Below are 23052 nucleotides of genomic sequence, written 5' to 3' on the forward strand. Positions count from 1 at the left end.
AGAACCTTACAGTCGTTGTATCTTAGACTTTTTGACACTAAAGCAAAAGCATTTAATTGAACACAGAGGATATCGGGTGTAATAGTTACTTTTTGTTAATGTGATAAAATATCATTACCAAGAAGAAGAAGAAGAAGAAGAAGAAGAAGAAGAAGAAGAAGAAGAAGAAGAAGAAGAAAGAAGAAAGAAGAAAGGAAGGAAGGAAGGAAGGAAGGAAGGAAGGAAGGAAGGAAGGAAGGAAGGAAGGAAGGAAGAAAAAGAAAGAAAAAACCCTCAAGGAAGAAAGAGTCTTGGGTTTTTCAACTTGTTGGTTTTATTTGTTTATTTGTTTAGATTATATAAGAGGGAGAGTCCATAATGGCAGGGAAGTCGTGGCAACAATTTCCAGGAGCAGGAAGCTGAAAGCTTATACCTTTAACCTCAGACATAAAACAGGGACAGTGACCTAGACATTGGGTGAGGAGAGAAGCCCTCAAAGTCTGCCTCTGATGACACACTTCCACCAGCTGGTACGCAGATGGCAAAGATTTTATGACATCCCAAGCACCAAAAACTGTGACTAAGTGTCAAAATGCATGAGCCTCTGGGGGATATTTCCCTATTATTATTTTTTTTTTTTGAGAACACAATTTTTTTTAAATTTATTTTACACCACCATTCAGTTCAACATAATAGCCACAGATTCCCCTGTTCTCCCCCTCTCGCCCCCCTCCCCCTCCCGCCAGCCCACCCCCCATTCCCACCTCCTCCAGATCAAGGTCTTCCCCGAGGACCGGGGTGGACCTGGTAGACTCTGTCCAGGCAGGTCCAGTCCCCCCCTCCCAGACCGAGCCAAGCGTCCCTGCATAAGTCCCAGGATTCAAACAGCCAACTCATGCAACGAGCCCAGGACCCGGCACCAATGCACAGCTGCCTCACAAACAGATCAAGCCAAATGACTGTCTCACCCATTCAGGGGGCCTGATCCAGTTGGGGGGCCCTCAGCCTTTGGTTCATAGATACTGTGCTTCCATTCATTTGGTTATTTGTCCCTGTGATTTATCCAACCTTGGCTTCAACAATTCTCGCTCATATAAACCCTCTTCTTTCTCACTAATTAGACTCCCAGTGCTCCACCAGGGGCCCAGCCGTGGATGTCTGCATCCAGATTCCTCAGTCCTTGGGTGGGATTTATGGCACAACTATGAGGGTGTCTGGCCATCCCATCACCAGAGTAGGTCAGTTCCTGCCGTCTCTCGACCATTGCCAGCAGTCTTTTGCGGGGGTATCTTTGTGGATCTCCGTGGGCCTCCCTAGGTCTCTGCTTCCTCCCCTTCTCATGTGGCCTTCATTTACCATGGTCTCCTATTCCTTGTTCTCCCTCTCTTTTCTTGATCCAGCTAGGATCTCCCACTCTCTTTCCTTCCACCGTCGCTTGAGAACACAATTTAATTAACAATATTACTCTCTTCTCTTTCCTCCCTCCAATCTTTCTAACATACCCCACACTGCTCTCCTTCAAGTTAAATGTATTCTTTTTACACTAATTGTTATTGCATACACACACATATATATGTAAATGCATATATATTTCTCAGTATACCCTATCTAGTCCATGTAATGTTATTATATGACATTATGACATTTCTCAATCTAACTATCACATTGCATTACTGGTTCCCAAAGACCTCATGCTCATGTCATGAATAAAATTGTATTTATTTCAAAAATTCCCATGGTTTGTACAGTCTCAAAATTGCTCATTGCTCAAAAGTCCAAAATCCAAACAGTCTTTTGAGAATCAAGACTATTGTGGCCAGTTATAAAATCAAACAGAAAATTTCATATATCTAACAAACAATGTCACAGACTATACATCCCCATTCAAAAAGACAGGCATAAGAGAATAGTGAGAAAACTTGGTGGAAGAAAGTAAAGCCAAATCTCAAGAGGGAAAATACCAAACTGTGTCACCCCATGCCCAATGTCTAGGACTCTAAGAGCTTATATGGCCCCACACCTCTAGATTTGCTGTCTTTCTATGGATGATTCCACTCCCTTTATGCAGCTCTCCTTGGCAGATTTCTCACTGTTCTGTCCTCTCCAAAATCTTTGGGTCTTTTCTCTAACTCGGGATTTACATCCATAGCTTCACACGATAGGTTCTCATTGTCTGGCCACAGCAACTCCCCTGCCACATGATACATAAGTCTGCCTGGTTCAGCATCTCTCTGAAACTTCAAAGGAAGAATCAAGGACCTCCTCATTAATGCATCTCATCTGAACCAAAGCTAGTACCATATGATAGAAATTGCCACATTCAGCTTCTCACTTGGTGTGAAGCCTTGTCTTCTTGGGTCACATTAGCAGAAACTTTTGAATGTTGAGTTGACTGATTCCTAGGAGCAAGAAAACTCTTAGTCTTCCTCTTTTCGTAAGTTTGAATCTTGACTGTGTAGATCTTGCCTTGAGGGTACTTTTCCCATTATTCCAGTACAAAATAGGGAGCCTCTCTTAATAGTGGTAATCTTAACAATTAAAGGCCACTCTCTCTCTTTTTTTTTCATGATTCCCTATGGCTCTTCTTACTTTACAGATTATACATTTTGTGTTTCTGCTCCATTTACTCTTTTTCATGGTATATTCTCAGAAGAATTACTAGTAATGACCATCTACAAACTCAACATTATTATGTGGTCTTGAAGTTTCCTCCAGTATTCCATTACTTTAAAATTTAACCTTGGGCTAATTCTTAGGGCACAAGCACATGGCAGTCAAATTATTTGTCAAAATATTACAAGTACAGTGTCTAATCCAGGTGTTAATAATGTCCTTGCTTCTCTCTAGAACCCTTAAGCTGTGCCACCAAGGAAGTAATATCCTTAGCACTATTGTTTTATTCCAAGCTTGTAATAGAACATACTGTTCAGCTCTTATTATTATAGCATTCAACTGATTCTCTAGTGCAGCGTTCCAAAGTCTTCTACATTCCTCCAAAAATTGACATGGCCATGTTCCTCACAACAACAATTCGCTCTATATTGGTATCAACTTTTGAATTAGTTAATTCTTATTCCTTCGATAAAATACTATGACCCAAAGCAACATTAGTGGAGAATTAGTGTAAAATCGCTAATGGTACTATAAGAAGAATCCATAATGGCAACACGTGGCAGGAGAAGGACATTGCAAGAACAGATCTTCAAAACACACTTGAAGCAAAGAGAAAACCGGATGTGTGGAAAAGGATATAAACTCCTAAAACCTGCTCCTGCACTTCCTCCAAGAATTACAAACCCCCTAAAGGTTCCATAACCTCCCCCGAAAGAGCTACCAGTTGTGGACCAGGAGCTAAAAGGTGCCAGTGTTTGACAGTCATTTCTCATTGAAACAATCATATTAATCTAATGTTAATGTTTACATAATATATATATATATATATATATATATATATATATATATATACATATATTATATTAACCAAAGTGAAGAATAATCCTGGACAATATTATTTTTGTCTTTTGTCATTTCCTGAACTATCTCCTACAGAAACATCCTCAAACAGTTACACAGACTATCATTGATCATAGAGAGATAGTATCCACCACTATGATAAGAAGGTACATCACCAGATACCACATAGAAAAAGAAGCCTTATCAGAATAGTTCTCATGGATGTTTCATCCTCTGGTGGGTCAGTTTTTGTTGCATGTTCCAGAATCATTTACAAGGGATATGCAACCACTAATCATAACTGTTCTTTCTTTATTTAAGCCTCAGTTTCCATGACAATTGCATCGTTTGACTTTTCCTGAGTAGATGTGAAAGACATCTACTTACTAGAGACAGGACACCAGTGATTGACCAAAATGATTCCACCAAAGTCTGACTTGGGAAACCAATGAGTACATCAGTGCTACTAATAAGTAGAAGAGTATATTTAAGAGGTGGTTTGCAGGAGCGTTGATGAGTCAAAGGCAGTTGCATCACTGAGAATCGCATTTCTACATGGATGATAGCCTACTGAAGTACTGGAGAGATGCTCCATTACTCTGTGGCGAGAACCGTTGCTACTTAGAAATTCTAGTCTCTGCTGCAGTTCCAGCTGCTTATTTAACTTTAAGGAGCAAGTTTCATGGAAGTTTCAAGAATTTGTTGAAACTTGTAAATTGTTTACATCTGAGCATTGTAAGATTTCTGTGCTTCCTTAGTTCTACAGAATGAAATGTTTCATGTCAGAGGGAACTGATGGAAAAAACATATGGCATTTATTTTATTACATATAACACAAGTTCAAAAAGTGTACATTGATCGAAATTACATTAGTAAACACTGAGTCTCTGCTGTCCCATGCCCATATACATTTAGGTATATAAAGTACTCATGAAGATAAAATAAAATAAACTTCAAACACAGCCTAGCACCTTCCTGAAAAGTCTTTCCCTATCTCATCTTTATCAACTCAATTGTAGCACATGTAGCACTATGGTATAAGTACTTTATAACAATAATAGTTATTATTATTACTTTCATGGTAGAACACCATGTATTTTAAGTGTATGAGATGTCTTTCCAGATCTGAATCAATCTGTAATTTTATGATTTAATACAGATATCATGTAATTAATGTATGGTTGCTCAATAAGTGAGTAAAATAGAGCATTTAGATAATGTTGGCAAGATTTTAATACCTATTCAAATAGTAATAAAAAGGAATAAATAACTTATGATGGTTAAAATCAACTGAAGAATTGCAACTGGAAGCCAAACTAAAATTTTATTTACCCTTCCGTTGATTTAAGATTTACTGTACTTCCTCAGTAATACTTATATTCTAGTCATATATTACAATATTTATGGAAAGAAAATGAGCATTATCTGCATATATATTCATAGATAATGAGTTTGTTACCTATTAACTGTCATCTCATGAAGTATTTTAAGTGTTTGTTAGTGATGTATACAAATACATAATATATACAAGACAAATTTTATAAATTTCATTATTTTCCCAACTTCTCCATACAAGCTCTTTTACTATAATTTATTCAAGCATGCCTTTTGCAAATGATTGTGATATTCTTTAGTATGATAGGAAGACAAGTTCTCTTTTTGTCTTCTAATAATACAAAATCTTTCTGTAATTGTTGAAGAAATCAAATTCTTTTTTTCTTTTAAACTGTGTATGTGCTTAGGTGAACTATATTGAGTGATATTTAAAATATCCTTCATAAATCTAATAATTTATTCTGTATTATCATTTTAATAATTTAGTGGATTTCCTTTGACGATATTTTGTTTGAGATTTTAGCATATCATGAGTGAGGTTAAACAATAATTATTTTCTCTTGTATTATGGAATGGAAATTTCACTAAAGCATATCATAAGGTATATCATAAGTTTCCTAAAGGTAATTGCTTAAAAATTGTGTATTCATTAATTTTTGATATAATAAAAAGAAAGTAGAGAGGTAGAGTTACAAGTAGAGACAATAAATTGAGAACATCTAGGCTTGGTGCATATTTTTTTATACATTAACTAATCTTTGGTCGTCTGGAAACTTGAATGGAATGTTGGGACTGTTCCCAAGAGATTCCTTCACTTATCTCTCATCAGAATTATTTATTGCTTGACTGCTGCCATCACTGAAGATTTTCTGTCTAGTATTTATGCATAAACATCTCCATGAGGTGGGTTATCTTTATAAAGTCATAGTCAAATCATCCAAACCAAGTTATCATGTGATAACTTAGTACAATAGCCTACTTCTCCATGTAAGATACCTCTTGAGACCTTGAAACTGAATATGTGGAGAAGAATAAAACTTACACAAACACCAACATATTGTCACGGTTAATTTGATATCCAGGGCACTTATTCAATGACTAATAGGAGGTTAAGGTGCAGAGTATGAATACATGAATGAGATAATACTCATTCATGCCATTGATAGGACAAAGAGGGACAGTGTGAGATTTCACCGTGTGCTTATAACAGCATGGTATTTAAAATTTGTGGATTATTTATGTTAGCCATTTTCCCATTTCATGTTTTATGACCACGAATTAGTAAAGCTAGCTGAAACCATGGTACAGAGAACCAAGACTAGAACAAATCTTGTTTAACTTTTTATGTCCAAATGTTCCACACTTTGGACCTCTTGCCATGTAACTTTGAATTGTTTAATATAGCCTACCCTGAAAGGTGAGAATTAGTTTTCACATTTTAAAGACAATCATGCCAAAGAATGTGGAGAAATATTTTGATGCTTTCAAAGACCTATACCCTATGACACACATCATCTGTTTTCCATTATCTGCAATACGTTTTGTAAGATGTTGTTACTTCTTTTACTGAAACAATACAGACACCTTTAAGAACTTTTACTAATAGATTTAATTTAGGTAACTGTTATAAGACTTTTTTTTTTCAAACTTCTGTTATTTGTGTAGATTCTGGTATATAGCCAGATAGGGTGTAAATTCAGTGTAAATAGTTCAGATACAACATTGTATGCCCATCACTGCTATCTAATCCTTAAACGTCTCTTCCAAAATAAACCTTATACTCAACCAATTAGTCAATGTTCTGTTCCTTCCTCCTCGCTCCCTATCAATCTGTTTTGACACATTTACCCATTCTGCTGCTGTCTCACACAAATTAACTGTTATTGTGTCTGACCTTTCCTGTTAGACTGATTTCGCTTAGTATCAGATCTTCAATATTTGTATTGAAGCACCCTAAGAACTTAGGTTCCCTCCTGAAATTGTTGTATGTTGTAAAAAACAACATGCTGTTTTTCAGCCACTAGTCATTTTTTTCAGTCACTAGTCATTAGTTCATTTGCATTTTAACTTTTCCTTAATATTAGGATTGGATTTTTATTTTGAATTATTTTTAAAACCAGTTTCAAGTCTCTGAAAGAAACCTAGATTAGAAATAGCTCATTAATGCCTGTTAATGGGAATCCTTGTTAATTCTAACTTTATGTTTCAGATGTTAATAGATAACCAAACTATTGTTCACACTCTCTGAATGGCTACATTCTTCCATAGCCCAACCAGGGTGGTATAAGTGTTCTAGATCCTTCATATCTCCTATCTGTACATGATGTTTTGTTGTTTGTTTCAATAGCCATTTTAGTGGGTAAATGTGTACATGTGTATTTACACATATGTGTGTGTGTATATGCAAGCTGGCATATACACAAACACTCACAGCCACACACACACACACACACACACACACACACACATACATACATACACACATAGAAGGGGACAGACAGAAAGAGTGAAAGACAGACAGAGAGAAACTGACAAAGGTATTTGAAACTTTTGTTTGTGTTACTCTGTATTTTGACATCTTAACTTTTACTTGCTATTTGTATGTCTTATTGTAAGACACATTTATTCTTGCCTTTTTCTTCATGTAGCTTTTAAAGATTTATTTGTATTATTTGTATGTATGGGTATCTATGCAGGATATACACATCTGAGTATGTTACTCATTTGAGGCCAAAGGCATCAGATCGCCCTGGACCTTTGAGAAGTGAACCCAATTGCTCTGCAAGAGCAGTGTGCTCTTTGTCACTGAACCTTTCAAGCCCTAGTGCCCCATATTTTAATTGAGTTCTTTGTCATTTATCTTCTGAATTGCAATAATTTTTATAGATTCTGCATATTAGTCTCTTATCAAACATAAATTGTAAATTATTCTGTGTTCTGTGAGTTATATTTAATCTACCACTTGTGTGTGGGTTTGTCTGTGGATATGTTTGTGTGACAGTGTGTGTGAGGAAGTGTATTTGTATGTAAGTGTATTTTCTGGCTAAAGGAGAAGCTTTTTGCCATTCTTTAGCAGCAGCCAACTTTCTTTTTAGAGACAGGACCTTTCACTGGTCGTTACTCACTAAATAAGTAAGGCTGACTATGCAGTGAGCCTCAAGGATCATATGTTTATTCCTCTCAATTACTCAGATTACAAACTTGCACCTCTATACTGGCTTTTTATTAATGTGTATTCTGGGGACAATGTTCAAGCCCTGTGTTTGTGTGTTAAGGACATTATAGACTGCACTGTCTCCTAGGTTTTCTTCCTTCCTTCCATTCTTTCTTATTGTTTTAGATTATTTTATTTTATGTGCATGAGTGTTTCTCCTCCAAGGGTGTATGTCTTGTAAATATGCCATGTATGTGCTTAATTTAAAGAGATGTCAGAGAAGATTATCAGGTTCTCTTCAACTGGAAAGTGAACTCAAGCCTTCTGAAATAGGAACCAATACTCAAGCCACTAAGTCACATTTCCCCATGAGCTCCCTCCTTTTCTTTCTTGATCATGTCATGTGATGATTCAAAAATTTTAATTCAATTGAGGATCCATTTATTTATTTTTATGTTGGTGCTTGTGATTATGGGGCCATAGCTAAGAAATCTTCGTCAAATTCAATGATAGAATGAGTTATTCATTTATTCTGATGTTTTCTTTGTTTCTCTCTTTTATTTCACTTATATGTGCTGTTTATTCTATAAATGGAGATATGTATGAATACATTGATTAAAACACTGTAGTATTTCCTATGACTCATATTTGTTATTTTTCTTTCTTTAAAATTTATTTTTGTAATTATAACTCTCCCTTCCATTTCCTCTCTTCAAAACCCTCCCCACTCTCCTTCAAATTTTTTGGCCTCCATTTTCACTGATCGTTATGATATGCATATTTGTATATTCATATATATGTATATTCCTAGATATAAACTGTTCATTAAGTACATATAATGTTACTCATACATGTTTTCAGAGCTGTTTATTAAGAGTTAAAGTGTTTTATTTGGACAATTAGAGCTATGATTTAACTTGATTCAAATCACGTGAACATAGTATGAAGTAGGAGTTCAAGTTCATGTTCTTGTAACATATTGACAGTTGTACTAAACATTCCTGAAAAATAGACACCTTGGTGCTATGCGAAACATGAGTTGACCACAGTAGTGTGTGGTCATTCCTCTGCTCCCAACTCTGCTCTGCAGTACTCTGTGCTGATCCTCACATCCGTTTCTCGTGGCTCTAAAGACCAAAGTGCTGTCCCTTTAGTGTTCCTCTGCCTTTCTGGAGATTATTATAGTCACTGGGGCCCCTAGTAACTCTTCCTGAATCTGCATTTGAAAATTTTTTCAGGGTTACCTTATATTTTCAGATCAATTAGGGCATATTAAATTTTACCAGTGATTGCTTTCATTTTACCAACCAATTCTTTCTATTTATGAATATACTTTATCTTGCATTTCATTTACTTTAAATACTTTGAACAATGTTTTCCAGGGCTTAGTGTAAAGTCTGGCATGTTTTTAACAAAATTTATTGTTAATAGTGTGTTTTTAGTATACTATTATGTATAAATTGTGCTGTGGTAAGGAAACACATTCCCTTCTAACTACATACTTATTTATTTAAATAACTGAATCCATAAGCTTTTAATTCTTTATAATGATTTTTAAGTGGTAATTTAATGCATAAGTCATCCTGTAGTAGGCAAGTGGGAGCCTATTTCAGTATTATGTTTTCAAGATTTTATAGTTTCTGAAACATGATATTCCATGTTTGAATTGTATTTTTCCTGACATAGGCCCAGAATTACCTTTCCCCAAGCATCCCTGGGACATTTTAGTAGAGAATTATACCAGGAAACTGATTATACAACCTAATGAAAATGTATAATTCATAAGGGATCATCTTATAATTTTTGTTCATTTTCCAAGATGGTAAATGATGATTACTTATCTATTTTTTCTCCCACATTCAGTTCCTCCTGTCATCCGGGTGTATCCAGAGAGCCAGGCCAGAGAACCAGGGGTAACTGCAAGCCTTAGGTGCCATGCAGAGGGCATACCAGACCCTCAGCTTGCCTGGCTGAAGAATGGAATTGACATTACACCAAAGCTCTCCAAACAGCTCACACTTCAAGGTACCTGTTTCTTACATTCTTTTCCTTAAATGAATGTGCACATCTTTTGTATTGAATTTTAGGGAAAAAAAATTACAACACACAGCACTTGTGAACCAACGAATTATTGTAGCAGCAGTTGAGAATATTAAAACATGGTTGCATCTAAGAAAAAAAACTGATACAGTTCTATAATATGTTTACTGTTGTAAATATAGTCTTGTCATAGAGATTAATACAGGATGCCATTATTTTGGTCACAAGTACTATATTTAATTATGCACCTCTTTTGATTAATTGTTCTGTAATTATTTATTTATTCCCCATGACATCTTGAGTATGTTTATCATTATCTTCAGATTGAAGTGTCACTTCTTGTATTCTCTGTAGAGCTAGAACTTACTTATTAGTTTAAAATTCCTTTAAACAATTTTTACCATTGAAATGTTTTTTTTTTATTTCTCCACTAATTTAATAGGTAGCTTTCCTGAGTATAATAGTCTGGGTTGATAGTTGTGGCATTCCAGTACAGGACATGAATATATAATTCGATAAAAAGAGGTAGTATCATCATTGAAGAAAAGCTAAACTGATGCTGGAAATGTTTTCCTGAATATACCAAAACAAAAACCTCATGGAAAAGCCTCTCTTGGAGAACAGTTTTGTCATTGTGATGTTGTTTTACCAGAGTTAAAATAATTCTTTGAATTTCTTGTCTGTAAGTTCTTCCAGGTAGTTTGCATTGGGTTGGCTTGTCATGGGATTAGTAAATTTTGGAGGCCACATGTTGTTTTCAGTTCTGCACTGGAACTTTCACGTCTGGAGTTTGTAGAGTGAAAGGGTGAAACAAAGTTTGATGGTCTGGGGACTACACATCTGTCCACAGCAGGTGCAAGGGTGTGGGGAAATAAGTACCACTTACTAGTCATCATCAGAAGTTATCAGTTGGATAACTGAATTATCAGGGTCTGGGGACTCCTTATCTGAAAGACAAATTGGTAAACAGTCTTATTAATAGAAAAAAACCTAGAGCCAGATATTGGGGTGAAAACTGAGAGACCAGGAAAGCAGAAAGAAGCCAGCCACATTCTTACTGCAAGAATCCTCAAAGAGAGACCTACTTCCTGTATACCCATGTCTATATCCTTTCTGTGCCTGCCATCTTAGTTCACCTTTCTGCCCAGCTACATCAGTTTTCTATTTCTGCCCAGCTCTATCATTTCCTGTTTGTCTGTACAGACCTCCAGACCTCTATGGTTAGTGCTGGAATTTAAAGGCATGTGCCACCATGCCTGACTCTGTTCCAGTGTGGCCTTGAATCCACAGAGATCCAGATGAATCTTTGCCCACCGAATGCTAGGATTAAAGGCATATGCTATGACTCCCTGACCTCTATGTTTAATATAGTGACTGGATTTTTTCTCTGATCCTCAGATAAGCTTTATTGGGGTACACAAATAAAATATCAATCACCAGACTTACCTGTTTGTATCAAGTGCTAGGAGGTGCTAGAAGTTTGGGTCCAGTGCTTTGGGATTCTGGAAGATGTACTTGTATGCACTATAGGTAGGGGGCTGAGCTTGGCCTGACTGTTCAGTGTCTTTGACACCTTAGCTCTTGGTGCCAGGAGATAAGAAAAATGGGAAGTTTGGGTGATTGCTTAAGGGCTGGAAACCCCTTACTCTCAGTGCCGAAAGTGAGGACATAGAAGTTTAGGCCTATTTTTCAATTATTAATCTCACTATCTGAATATAAAAATAAGTACAATAACAATGCTTGTAGCCTATGCCCTAAAAACTAATCAAACTAATAGAAATAGAATAAAGAAAAGTCCAGTTATTGTAGCTAGAGTTTTCCTGCCTTGCCCACAGTCAGGACAAATCTTTGTCACCCACCAGTCCCACAGCTGCTCAGACCCAACCAAGTAAACACACAGACTTACATTGCTTACAAACTGTATGGCCGTGGCAGGCTTCTTGCTAACTGTTCTTATAGCTTAAAATAATCCATTTTCAAAAATCTATACCTTGCCACGTGGCTCGTGGCTTACTGGCATCTTCACATGCTGCTTGTCCTGGCTGCTGCTGGCAGTGACTCCTTCTGCCTTCCTGTTCTCTCAATTCTCCTCTCTGTTAGTCACTGGCCAATCAGTGTTTTATTTATTGACCAATCAGAGCAACACATGTGCCATACAGAACATCCCACAGCAAGTTATCCCTCTCTCCTGCCCTACCTTTGTGACATTAACCTAAATTATACATACATGTATCTGTCTGTTTGCAGGAATATCAAGAAGATAAATTGTATGAGTTGTTCATTCCAGTCTGCAACATAAAAATTGGAATTCCAGGAAAAATAGTTATTTTCAATTATAATTATAAATGTGAATAGGTAGCTTTGAGAAAAATGAATACAAATTTTAGATAAGTGTAGGAAGGACAACTTAAAAGGAAAAATGTAAGTGTTATTCACTGTTGTAGTTTGTGACTGTAGTTTGATACTATGATTATTTAGTCATTTATTTATCCAGATATGTTCTTTAGCATTTGTGCATTAGGTCAAAGCCTGTGCTTGGTCTGAATAACTATGTATTATAGGGTAATATATGAATGAAGAAAAATAAAATCTTACCATAGCACATAGCACAGACATTTTAGTAGCATACAAGTGCAGATATTTGGTAGAAGAATATTAAACTTCAAGAAGGAGACAAGACTTGGTGATACTACAGAAGAAATAGGAAAAGTAAAATTGAGGGACATATTCTGCAGTGCCAGATACATAGAAAACAAAGAGGAGAAACTTGAAGTGCATCCCTGTGCTGGGTCATCATCCAGCTTGACCTGAAGTTGTTTTAAGAAGAGCATCAATAACATTCTCTTTGGTGAGATTATAAATGATAATGAAGAATTATATACAAAAAAAATTACAGATTTTGAAAAAAAAGACTAAGAAAAGGCAGTCTCTTGCTGGAAAGTTATTGATTGGTGGGGAATATTGTAAAGAGGTAGGATAGAAGTGATGATGCAGAAAGAATCATAGAAATCAGTAAGAAAGAGGGCCATGAGACCCCATCCTCTGTGATTCTTCTGGGTATCCTTATTAATGATTTACTGACAGCAGGAAGTTTAAGTATTACTTCCTGATCATTTCCATTTATTTCATTATTTAGAAATCAAAACCATTTGCTTAGAATGATAGACAAAAGTGGAAGACTTCAATATTCCACTCTTCAGATATTTCCTAAAAAATGAAAGACCACAAAGAAGCTTCCAAGCTTAACTATAACATAGGTCAACTGAATTTATAGCTATCTACACAATGTTCAACTATACATGGAATACATACTCTTCTCAGTGATCCATGGAAGCTTCTCTAAGATTTATCACATTCTAGGTCATAAGGCTAGCATTAAAAACAATCCTTGTCTATTATCAGATTAAAGTATAACTGGAAATCAACAACAGAAACTATAAGCATGTTTAGAGACTAAGCAATAATTTTCAGTCAATGAGTAAACTGAAGAACAAATTTAAATATCGTGTAATTAAATTAAAATAGGGCAATTTGTCAGAACAAGAAACAGGGAGTTTTGAGAGGACAACTTATAGTTCTAAGTGTTTACAGAGACATAGACACAAACACACACACCAAAATGAAAAAACAAAACTGAGAGATCTGAAATAAATAATTTAATGATGAACCTTAAAATTCTAGGAAAATAAGAAAAGCCAAATAATATATAGCAAATTTTAAAAACTATTATATTTACCCCACAGATATTCAGAAAATTACAAAGACTTTCAGATTATGAATAATTACAAATAAGGCAGTCATGGCACACACCTTTGAACCCAGCACTCGGGAGGCAGAGGCAGGCAGATCTCTGTGAGTTTGAGGCCAGCCTGGGCTACAGAGTGAGTCCCAGGAAAGGCTCAAAGCTACACAGAGAGAACCTGTCTCAAAAAACAAAAAACAAAAAACAAAAACAACAACACCAAACAAGAGTCAATTAGGAGGAGATGGAAAATTGGGGATAAAGGATAAGGGTGAATGAATAAGAAAACATATTTAGTCACAGGTATAAGAAATGCCAGAGAAAACAGTGTAGGATAGGGACAGAGAAAGGAAGGGCAGTATTAGAAGCCTTGTTCAGATGCACTATCAGCTACACAACATCTTCACAGCAAAAATACAAAATTAAAAATAATGAAGGAAAATTGAAATTAGTAAATAACATGAGGTAGAAGTAAACCTTGGTTATTATCATTTCCTCCTTGGAGAATTGCTCGACACTGATTTTTTTTTTTTTTTGGCAGAGACTCTACAGGCAAATAGAAGTGTTGTTGATCTCAATCACTCAGGCAGACAAGTTGAGTCAAGTGTCTTCACCTGTATTAGTAACTTGTCTCATTTTTTGAGACAAAATAGCTGACAATAACAGTAAGCAAAGATGGGTTTATTCTGTCTTTCACTTGGAGAGATACATTCCATGGCAACAAAGGCATGATGGCAGGAGTTTGGCTGACCACATTGTTTTCCTAGTTAGGTACTAGAGAGTGAGCAGGTAATGCACCTATTTTATGAAACACCAAGGCTTATTTCCAGTGACTCATTTCCCCTAGACTGTGTCTACCTCCTAAAGGATACACAAACTTCCCAAACAGTGGCACCTTCAGGGGACCAAGTGTTGAAACACATGAGCCTATGGAGGCATTTCAATTTCAAACAACATTTCCGGATAGGCTTTTGTGGGAGAAGACACCCTCTCCCCTTCTCACCAATCTTTCTGTCTCAACCAATACTTTTTTCTCTAATTCAACCACACCAGTTTACCTGTCATTCACTTGCCACAGAGTTGTGTTCTAAGCCACTATATGTTGTTTTGTCACTGAGCAACATGGAGCATAGATAACAGACACCAGAGAGACATCTACATAAAAGGGAAAAGAGAAATCAAAACTCATGATAGCAAGAGAACACGAGTTTGGAAGTACAACGTTTTCATAAAAATCAAGCCCTTTTACTTGAGTACTTGTAAGAATTCATTCTATGAATCTAAGGCTCTTCATCTGGTAATGAAATGCCATTTGTATAGATTACATGATAAGATATATGAAGGTTCTAGCATTTGTCCAGCATGTCATACATGATTAATTACACTTTGGCTTTGGTGTTGGAAGATTCAACTTATTATTTAAGGATTTGATTAAAATATTCTCTCAACAATATTTGAAATTTTGTACTTACAGTGATTATATATCTTAATTATAGTTGAAGGTAAGTTTTTGTGGAAATTTCAGATAACCATGTTATTATCTCCCTATTCTCTTTCTCTAATATTTCCAAATATCTAATAAGGTTGCTTAAGTGACAGTGGTACACTGTAAATTTCCTTAATGAGACAATAGACATGTTGATATAATTCACTTAATTCATATCAGTGGATTCCCATAAATGAGATGATAGACTTATTGATAGAATACACTCAATCCATGCCAGTGATTTTTCATATGTGTTTCTATAAGTGAACAAGATTGCTATTGTTTGTTCTAAAAAAAAAAATCTTAGTTGATAGATTGGGTTTTAAATATAAATACATCAAGAAGATGATAGTTACTAATAAGAAATATTTCATATGCATTGTAGGAAAAGGAAAGGCTATAAAACGTAGAGTGTTTGCATTTGCTGGTGGTAAGCTCTCATCAATGGAGTGACAACACAATGCACAAACACTTGAGAGCCTCTGGAGTAATTTGGCATATCTCCAAATTATGGGGGAAGGAAGGGAAACGGTTTAATTAGGACAAGCTCAGTGAGCTGTTTGCCTGTGTAATCAGAATGCACAGTACCAAAACTGAAACTGTAGTTTACAAGTTGCATTTGCCTTCTGTTCCCAGCAAATGGCAGTGAGGTCCACATAAGCAATGTGCGCTATGAAGATACTGGAGCATACACGTGCATTGCTAGGAATGAAGCAGGCGTGGATGAAGACATCTCTTCCCTTTTTGTGGAAGATTCTGCCAGGAAGACCCGTATGTATTGAGTCCACCCTCCCCCAACACATGTGTGTGCACACATACATATACACACATGCACATTGCACATATTATAGTGTTGTCCTTGTAGTTTGTGACAGGCACAGAACATAAAAAAAAAAAAGAAAATCTGTGTTCATGAACAAGAAAAACCTTAAACTACTCAAAATAGGTTTGAAGATGTCTGACAACTGACGCAATTTTCCCTCCAGCTCGAGCATCAGCGCACCAATGTACATAAGATGTTCCAGACACTGACTTCCTGTGTGCTCATGTGAGAATTTCAATCCTTGTAAAGTCCCTTTTCCACACCGTTTGTAAAATGTAATGTCCTCAAATGATCATCAGTGTGTTTATGGACGGTTTTAACTCAGCCTCTTTCTGAGCCTGCCAGAGGCGCAGCAGCCATGGAAGCAGCAGCTGTGCTGTGACCTCCTCTGCCGCAGAGCCTCCCTGCCCCAGTGTCCATTAGCAATGAAAATCCTTTGTCATCCTGACATGTGCCGTATGGTCATCCCTCGGAGTTAGGATAAAAGTGGACTGCACATACACACTGAAAGCTTATTTCATGTGTACACATTTGTATATTCCAATGGGTATTTGAGTTCTAGCATTCTTGGGTAGTGGTGAACTCAAGCTAATTAGAGTTTCCTCCAGTTTAAACTTTTTTTAAAATTGTTGGTCACGATGACATTTTTATTTATCTCTATTCTATGATATGGGATGCAATATTTTTAATTTTACTCATTCTGTTGTGTCATAACAGTGGACACAGAAAGGGAATGATGAAAACAACACATTTGTGCTAGAGCTGAAGGTTTCTTATTAAGTAAACTCCTCTAGGCAAAGGCATAGATTTTTCTTGATATTCTGCTCACATTTACCATAGTGTGGCTGGCTGTGTGATGACTTAGAATGTGTGTATTTGAACAGGTTGTCACCTTCGTTCATTGATCATTCCTTGACTAATGTCAATTTTGATAGTCTCTGATGTTTTGGACCTCTCATTTGGGGCCTATTTCTCTGAGTCTAATTTCGATGAATGTAGAAACATCTCAAAATAGTCATGTTACCCACTCTTACACCAGTGATCACAGGTAAGTACCAGTGAATCATCAGAAGGCTGCCCAGACTTGCCAATCAGCCCAAGTTTTTCTATAGTTTTTCTGGGAAGAGCAATCGTCAATATAAATGAATATTTAAATAGATAAGTTTTAAGGCATAAAAGTAAAAATGAAAGCCAACTTGCTAACCTAAACAAACTCATAATTTCTTTATCCCTTTTGTTTTTCCAAACAGCTATCATTTCTTAACTTTTTTTTCTTAAAATTTAATTATAAGTAACTGAAAACTTGCTTTGTATTTGTTATTTATGATTGTATTCATAATGTTTGGCTTCATTGCTTTGATTTTTCTCTCCAGTGCTATGATGTTGATATAAATACCATTTTATAAAGTAGTTATGGAAGTTATATTAGCTATTATATAGGGCTAAAGGGCTGTGTGGTGCATATAGTAGGAATTAGGAGAGAATGGTGTGAGGCACATGTGTGGGTTTAGACAAAGGACACATGCTATTTATAAGAAAACATCTTGCCTTTGGCAAACACTTTCCACATCTTCACTCCCAGTAGAGCTCAGCTGATGTAGACTCATCTTCAGGGTTAAAGTGCATGATGAGCAATCTGTCTTCCATGGGAAGTATCTAAGCTACTGGCTACATAAAACCAAGCAAGCATTACATCACAGCTGGCCAGAATTTTAGTAAGAAATGGGGTTAATACAGCTAATTGAACATGCTGAAATATTGGATACAAATTTGTTATAATAGCACATTGTGGTCTAAATATAATATATATGCATGATGATCTATATGTTATGTATTCTTTCCTTTTTCGTTGTCACATGGTTACAGTTGTAAATATTTGATTATCACAAGAATCCTTATATAAGTTAAATACATCAAGAGAGGCTTTCTTTGATAACATGAGTTAATATTTTTTGTTTTAAAGTTTATTATTATGAAACAAAATTTAAGATTCTTGAAGAGAACACTTATTTTTAGAAATGAAATTAGTTATAAAAGTATATGACCGTTCATCTGAGTACCACTTGCCAAAGGGTTTCCTTTGCCATTTGTAATGCTGGGTCATAGTGTTTCTAAAGTTGTCAGAGACCTGTTCTAAATCTGTATTCTCTTCTGGCATTGGTCCTTCACATTTTATCTACAAATGCATTGCTATAGAACAGTTCCCTCACTACATTCCCTGTGCCTCTCTCCATAGAAAGTTTTGGCTATTCTTATATTAGGAATTCCTGTAGGAATTTTAACATCTTTGCACACTACAAGAATGTATTAAATGGGTTAAATTCTACAATAAGATTTGAGTAAATAATTTAAGCATGTGACGTTAAGATGATAATGATTATGTAAAATTCCAATAACCTTCATTTAACTTGCAAACATTTAAATATATGGCAAAAGGCAAGTTATTTTGTGCAAAAATTAAAAATATTGAAGATTTTAATTTCATTAATATATATATATGTATATGTATGTATTTGTTTTGTTTTTTTCTATACATGAATATGTTCACTGATATGGATGATGGTACAGATACCCACAGTAGTCTGAAGCCTGAGTTGGATCCTTTGGAGGTGGAGTTACAAAACTGCTTGTGAGCTGCCCCAAATGGCTATAGAGGACTGAACTCGGGTTCTCTCTGAGAACAGCAAGCTCTCATAATCCATGATATACAAAGTCTTAATGATGTATTTGTTTATTCTAGAAGAAGAAGGACGTTTTAAAGGTCTTAAAGCATGGCCTTATCTGAATATGCCAATGAAAACCTGGAATCAGTGCAAATTCTGATATTGCAAGCACAGCAATGAGCCATTTGTAAGAAAGGAGAAATGTATAAAAGGAAAGTTGTATGGATTCAATGAAATATTGTGAATGTCTGCATGAAAATAATGTATCAAGTGGAGGTAAATTCAGAAGTGATCAAGCAAAAATGAAGATAGGTAGAATAGTCCTCAGCTTATTATTTGTTTCTTCATGGTCCACAAATGTAATAAAGACTAGTGAGGAGTAGGCAAAGCCTGTCATAAATGGTAAAATGAGGTGCTCACTGCTTGGTGCTCAGTGCCTCAGACAAATGCCAAATAGAAATAAGCCTATGTGGGCAAATGAAATAAGCTAATAGGAGTGAAATGTTACTTCTGACTAAGTATTTTAAATAGCATTGAATAGAAATCTACACTAATAATGTTTTAAAGTACAATGAAAAATGCACATTTCAGTTGGGAAATTTCTAAACCTACATGTTTTATATTTGTCATAAATGTTTCAACAGTAAGTTTACTATGAAAATTTGGTTTACAAGGTTTTATTATTCTATAGAATTTTCTTACATAACTTAAAATATTTATGCTATTTAATTTACCCAACATTATCACATCCATGAAGTAAATTGTACAATAAATCTTTTCATCTATTGACCAGCTCATGCTGAAATTACCAGCCTCATCATTAAATATCTGAAGCTTATACTTGTAGTAAAAAATAATGCTATTTCCAATTGTATTAATTTAATCTATTACTAATATGTGGGTTAGTACTTGGTCCTGTAATATGGTAGAGTATCCGAATGTCACTAAATTGGTAAGTTTATAGCAATTGTGGGCAATTAGAAATCACTATTGCTTATGACAAATAAAGATGAAACCTGATGTAATTAATTTTATTCACTCAAGTTTATATGCATGTATTATATATTTAAGGTTTTCTATTACACAAAGTGCAATTATTATTCAATGACATATTTTATTTACATAAATTTAGGTATGCTAGCTAAATTAACTTTTGAATAGTGGCATTGTTAAATATAAAATACTCTGTGTAAACTTTGAAAAAAAATTAAAAGATAAATAAGAACAATAAGTCCTAGTTATTATATTTACTGGACCTCAATATCCATCAGTAATAAATTAGTTAAATAAATGTGTAAAGCTTTACAGTAGGACACACTGTTATTATGAAAATTAATGATGTAAGTCTATATCCATTTCTATTTAAAGACATATAAAGTTTCATGAACAGAAAAAGTATGTGTACTGAAATTACATTTAAATACTCCAAAAGATATTATAGAATAAAATTGTCATAAAATGATTCTGATAAGATACCATAAATAAACCTCATGTTTATTTATTTGTATTTTAAAATTATTGAGAATTTTTAATGACAACCATAGTTAGATAATTTTATAAAATCTATTAAATTTTTGTTGATTTTACTGATATAATGGTGGTATTTCTTTTGAGATTCTATAATTTCAAAACCTACATTAAACTTAGTGAACTTTGGTTAAATAACTATGTGCTTAATTTTAAAACAGTACAATCACAATTTTTTCATAATTTTCTGAAGGTTATCTGAAAAAGAAATCAATGAGATATAATGTAAATACACAGAGAGAAAATAAAATGTGTGTGTGTGTGTGTCTTTGACATAGCCAGATTAGGGTGAGAAGTTAGAATGAGACACTTCCTCAGAGTGTTGAAATGTCAACCTGTGGCACATGTTTTTATTAAACATTTGCAGAGAGCTCAGACTGTACATTCCTGTCCTTTTGGCCTGTGACATTTTTACATAGTGACTGTGGTGAGTAGAAATATTTTCATGAATGTGGACAAACCCCAGGCTGTGCACCATTATCTCTGATTCTGATAAGAATATATTACGGGAAACGTGCCAAGCAGGATGATTACTCTGCATCCTTATTTTACAACTACATGGTTGTTTAAATACATGTATTACACATGAAATGTTGTTATTAGATTTCTAGAAAGACATCTAAGTCATGCATGAGTTATATCCCCAGTGGATTGGCCCTTCTCCATGTCGATCACTGTCTCTCTCAGGAGTGTATTTATGCTCATTCCTATCATTTTGAACAGTAAATCTGTACAATGCATAGGTGAAATATTTAGGTTCCTATTTCTAACATGTTATAATTCATTTAGAAACCAAATGTTTCCTAGATATAGTCTGACTTCATAAGATGGAGATTATACTTTAGAAAAAAATGTACATTGTAATTTTAATAATATAGTAAAGTCAAGTAAAGAATATAGTCTGTGTATATGCACATAGGTGCTTGGAACATCTATTTACTAATTATAATTATATTATTAATAATATCATAATGTAATTTCAGTTATCTTCCATAATAAATAATGGAATGTCAGAGAAAATAAGGTAGATATATTAACAGTATGTTATCCTTTTTGCTATTTGTGCATTTGTCTTTGAGATAGGGTTGATGTCCAGACTAGACACCACTTCCTGTATTCATGTGATCATCTTCCTCGGGCTGTGTGGTCCATAGACTACAACTGTGTGCTACTGTGTCTGAAAAAAAAATTACCAAGGGATATAGTAACACAATGCATGGGAAATATTCTGCTAAATAAATACACATATGATACATATGAATACACAGCCTAAATGGGAACTCACCTGTAGTCTTCAAAGACATTTCAGAGATGAGGAAGCCGAAACTTCCAATGAACATTCTTCACATTGTCATACCCCTCATTTATAAAAGAAACTTGCCATACAGTCAAAGGGTAGCGCCACTTCACTTCTACAAGATGACAAAATTTGAAATGTTGATCCAAATATCAGTGGGCATGGGGAGCAGGACTAAGTGCAGATTGCTCTTGCCACTCTCACGTTTACACCCTTGCAAATAGCATTGGCAAAATCCTCCGGATTTGAGTTTGCATATTCCTCACATTCAGAAATCACACACGGTAGAGTTATGGGGTTGGCCTGCATTTAGGCACTGTTGAGGAAGAAAATGATATGGTCTGACGTTTTGCTGTAATTTTGCACCTCCCTTGGGATTTTTTTTTTCAAATTTTCATTACAAACAAATTGATTTAACTTATATAAATTCTTCACAATATCAATAAGTTGATTGATGTAAAGTTTATAGGAGGAGGAGTAATAAGGTCTGAGCTCACTGAGGAACAATCTGGTCTCAAACCTATGATCCTTCTGCTACTGTCTATGAAATGCCTGCATGATTTGTGCCATATAAATGTCTATAAAACTGGTTACCCTGTAAATTGGATGAATTATTAAACTTCAGACTTCTGTAAGACAAATTGCTAAACAATCTTATTAATAAAAATAACTCAGAGCCAGATATTGGGGCAAAAACTGAGTGATCAGAAAAGCAGAAAGAAGCCAGCAAAAACATTCTTACTACTTGGAAATCCTTAGCCAAAGAGACCTATTTCCTGTATACCCACACATACATGTCTTTCTGTTCTGCATCTCACTTCCTCTCTCTGACCAGCTACATCACTTTTTGTCTGTCTATATAGACCTCCAGATCTCTATGGTTAGTGCTAGGATTAAAGGTATGTGTCACCATGCCTGGCTCTATTCCCCAATGTGGTCTTGAACTCACAGAGATCCATCTGCATCTCTGCTTCCTGAATGCTAGGAATAAAGGTGTGTGCTACTATTGCCTGACTTCTAGGTTTAATCAAGTGGCTGGCTTTATGCTCTGATCTTCAGATAAGCTTTATTAGGGTGCACAATATATTGCTGGACACAATATATCACCACAGACTTCACCATTTCTTTATTAATTGGCAATTAAAAAATAAGCACTCATAAAATTTAGATTCTCATTTAAAACTTTCATTTTAAGGAGAATAAAATATTTACAGAAAACAAAACATTGGTTTGTTCACGGTTCTACCTGTTAGTAACAAATGTGTTTTTGATATTTAGTTAACTTTATAAATAATTTCTCAACATTCAAAAAGCTCAAATTTAGTTCAGGTTATATTTATAACAACCAAGTATATAGTATGATGCATGATAGTCACATAAGCCAGTTGTGGTAAGTCACTGTAAAAGAAAACAATTGTAATGTGTTGTACAATATCCCCATTGGGTTAGAGACTTAGGAGAAAATTCAAGCTAGAGAAGAAACATGAAGTACATTCTACATTAAGTCAACTTTGGGATCACACTGTAATATTATCACAAAATAATCACCTGTA

The 23052-nt window shown here is 35.1% G+C and overlaps 1 protein-coding gene across 4 annotated transcripts in view; it reads left to right on the forward strand.

Moving 5' to 3' along the window:
• Positions 1-23052, forward strand: part of Fstl5 (follistatin like 5) — a 567974-nt gene that overhangs the window by 443365 nt on the left and 101557 nt on the right. For all 4 annotated transcript variants that reach the window (XM_037206672.1, XM_037206671.1, XM_028867183.2 and 1 more), the window contains exons 9-10: positions 9785-9946; positions 15826-15960. In XM_037206672.1, the coding sequence (XP_037062567.1) occupies positions 9785-9946; positions 15826-15960 (297 nt within the window). The remainder of the gene's footprint in view (positions 1-9784; positions 9947-15825; positions 15961-23052) is intronic.

Source organism: Peromyscus leucopus, chromosome 6, assembly GCF_004664715.2.
Source record: "Peromyscus leucopus breed LL Stock chromosome 6, UCI_PerLeu_2.1, whole genome shotgun sequence".
In the NCBI taxonomy this organism is placed as follows: Eukaryota; Metazoa; Chordata; class Mammalia; order Rodentia; family Cricetidae; genus Peromyscus; species Peromyscus leucopus.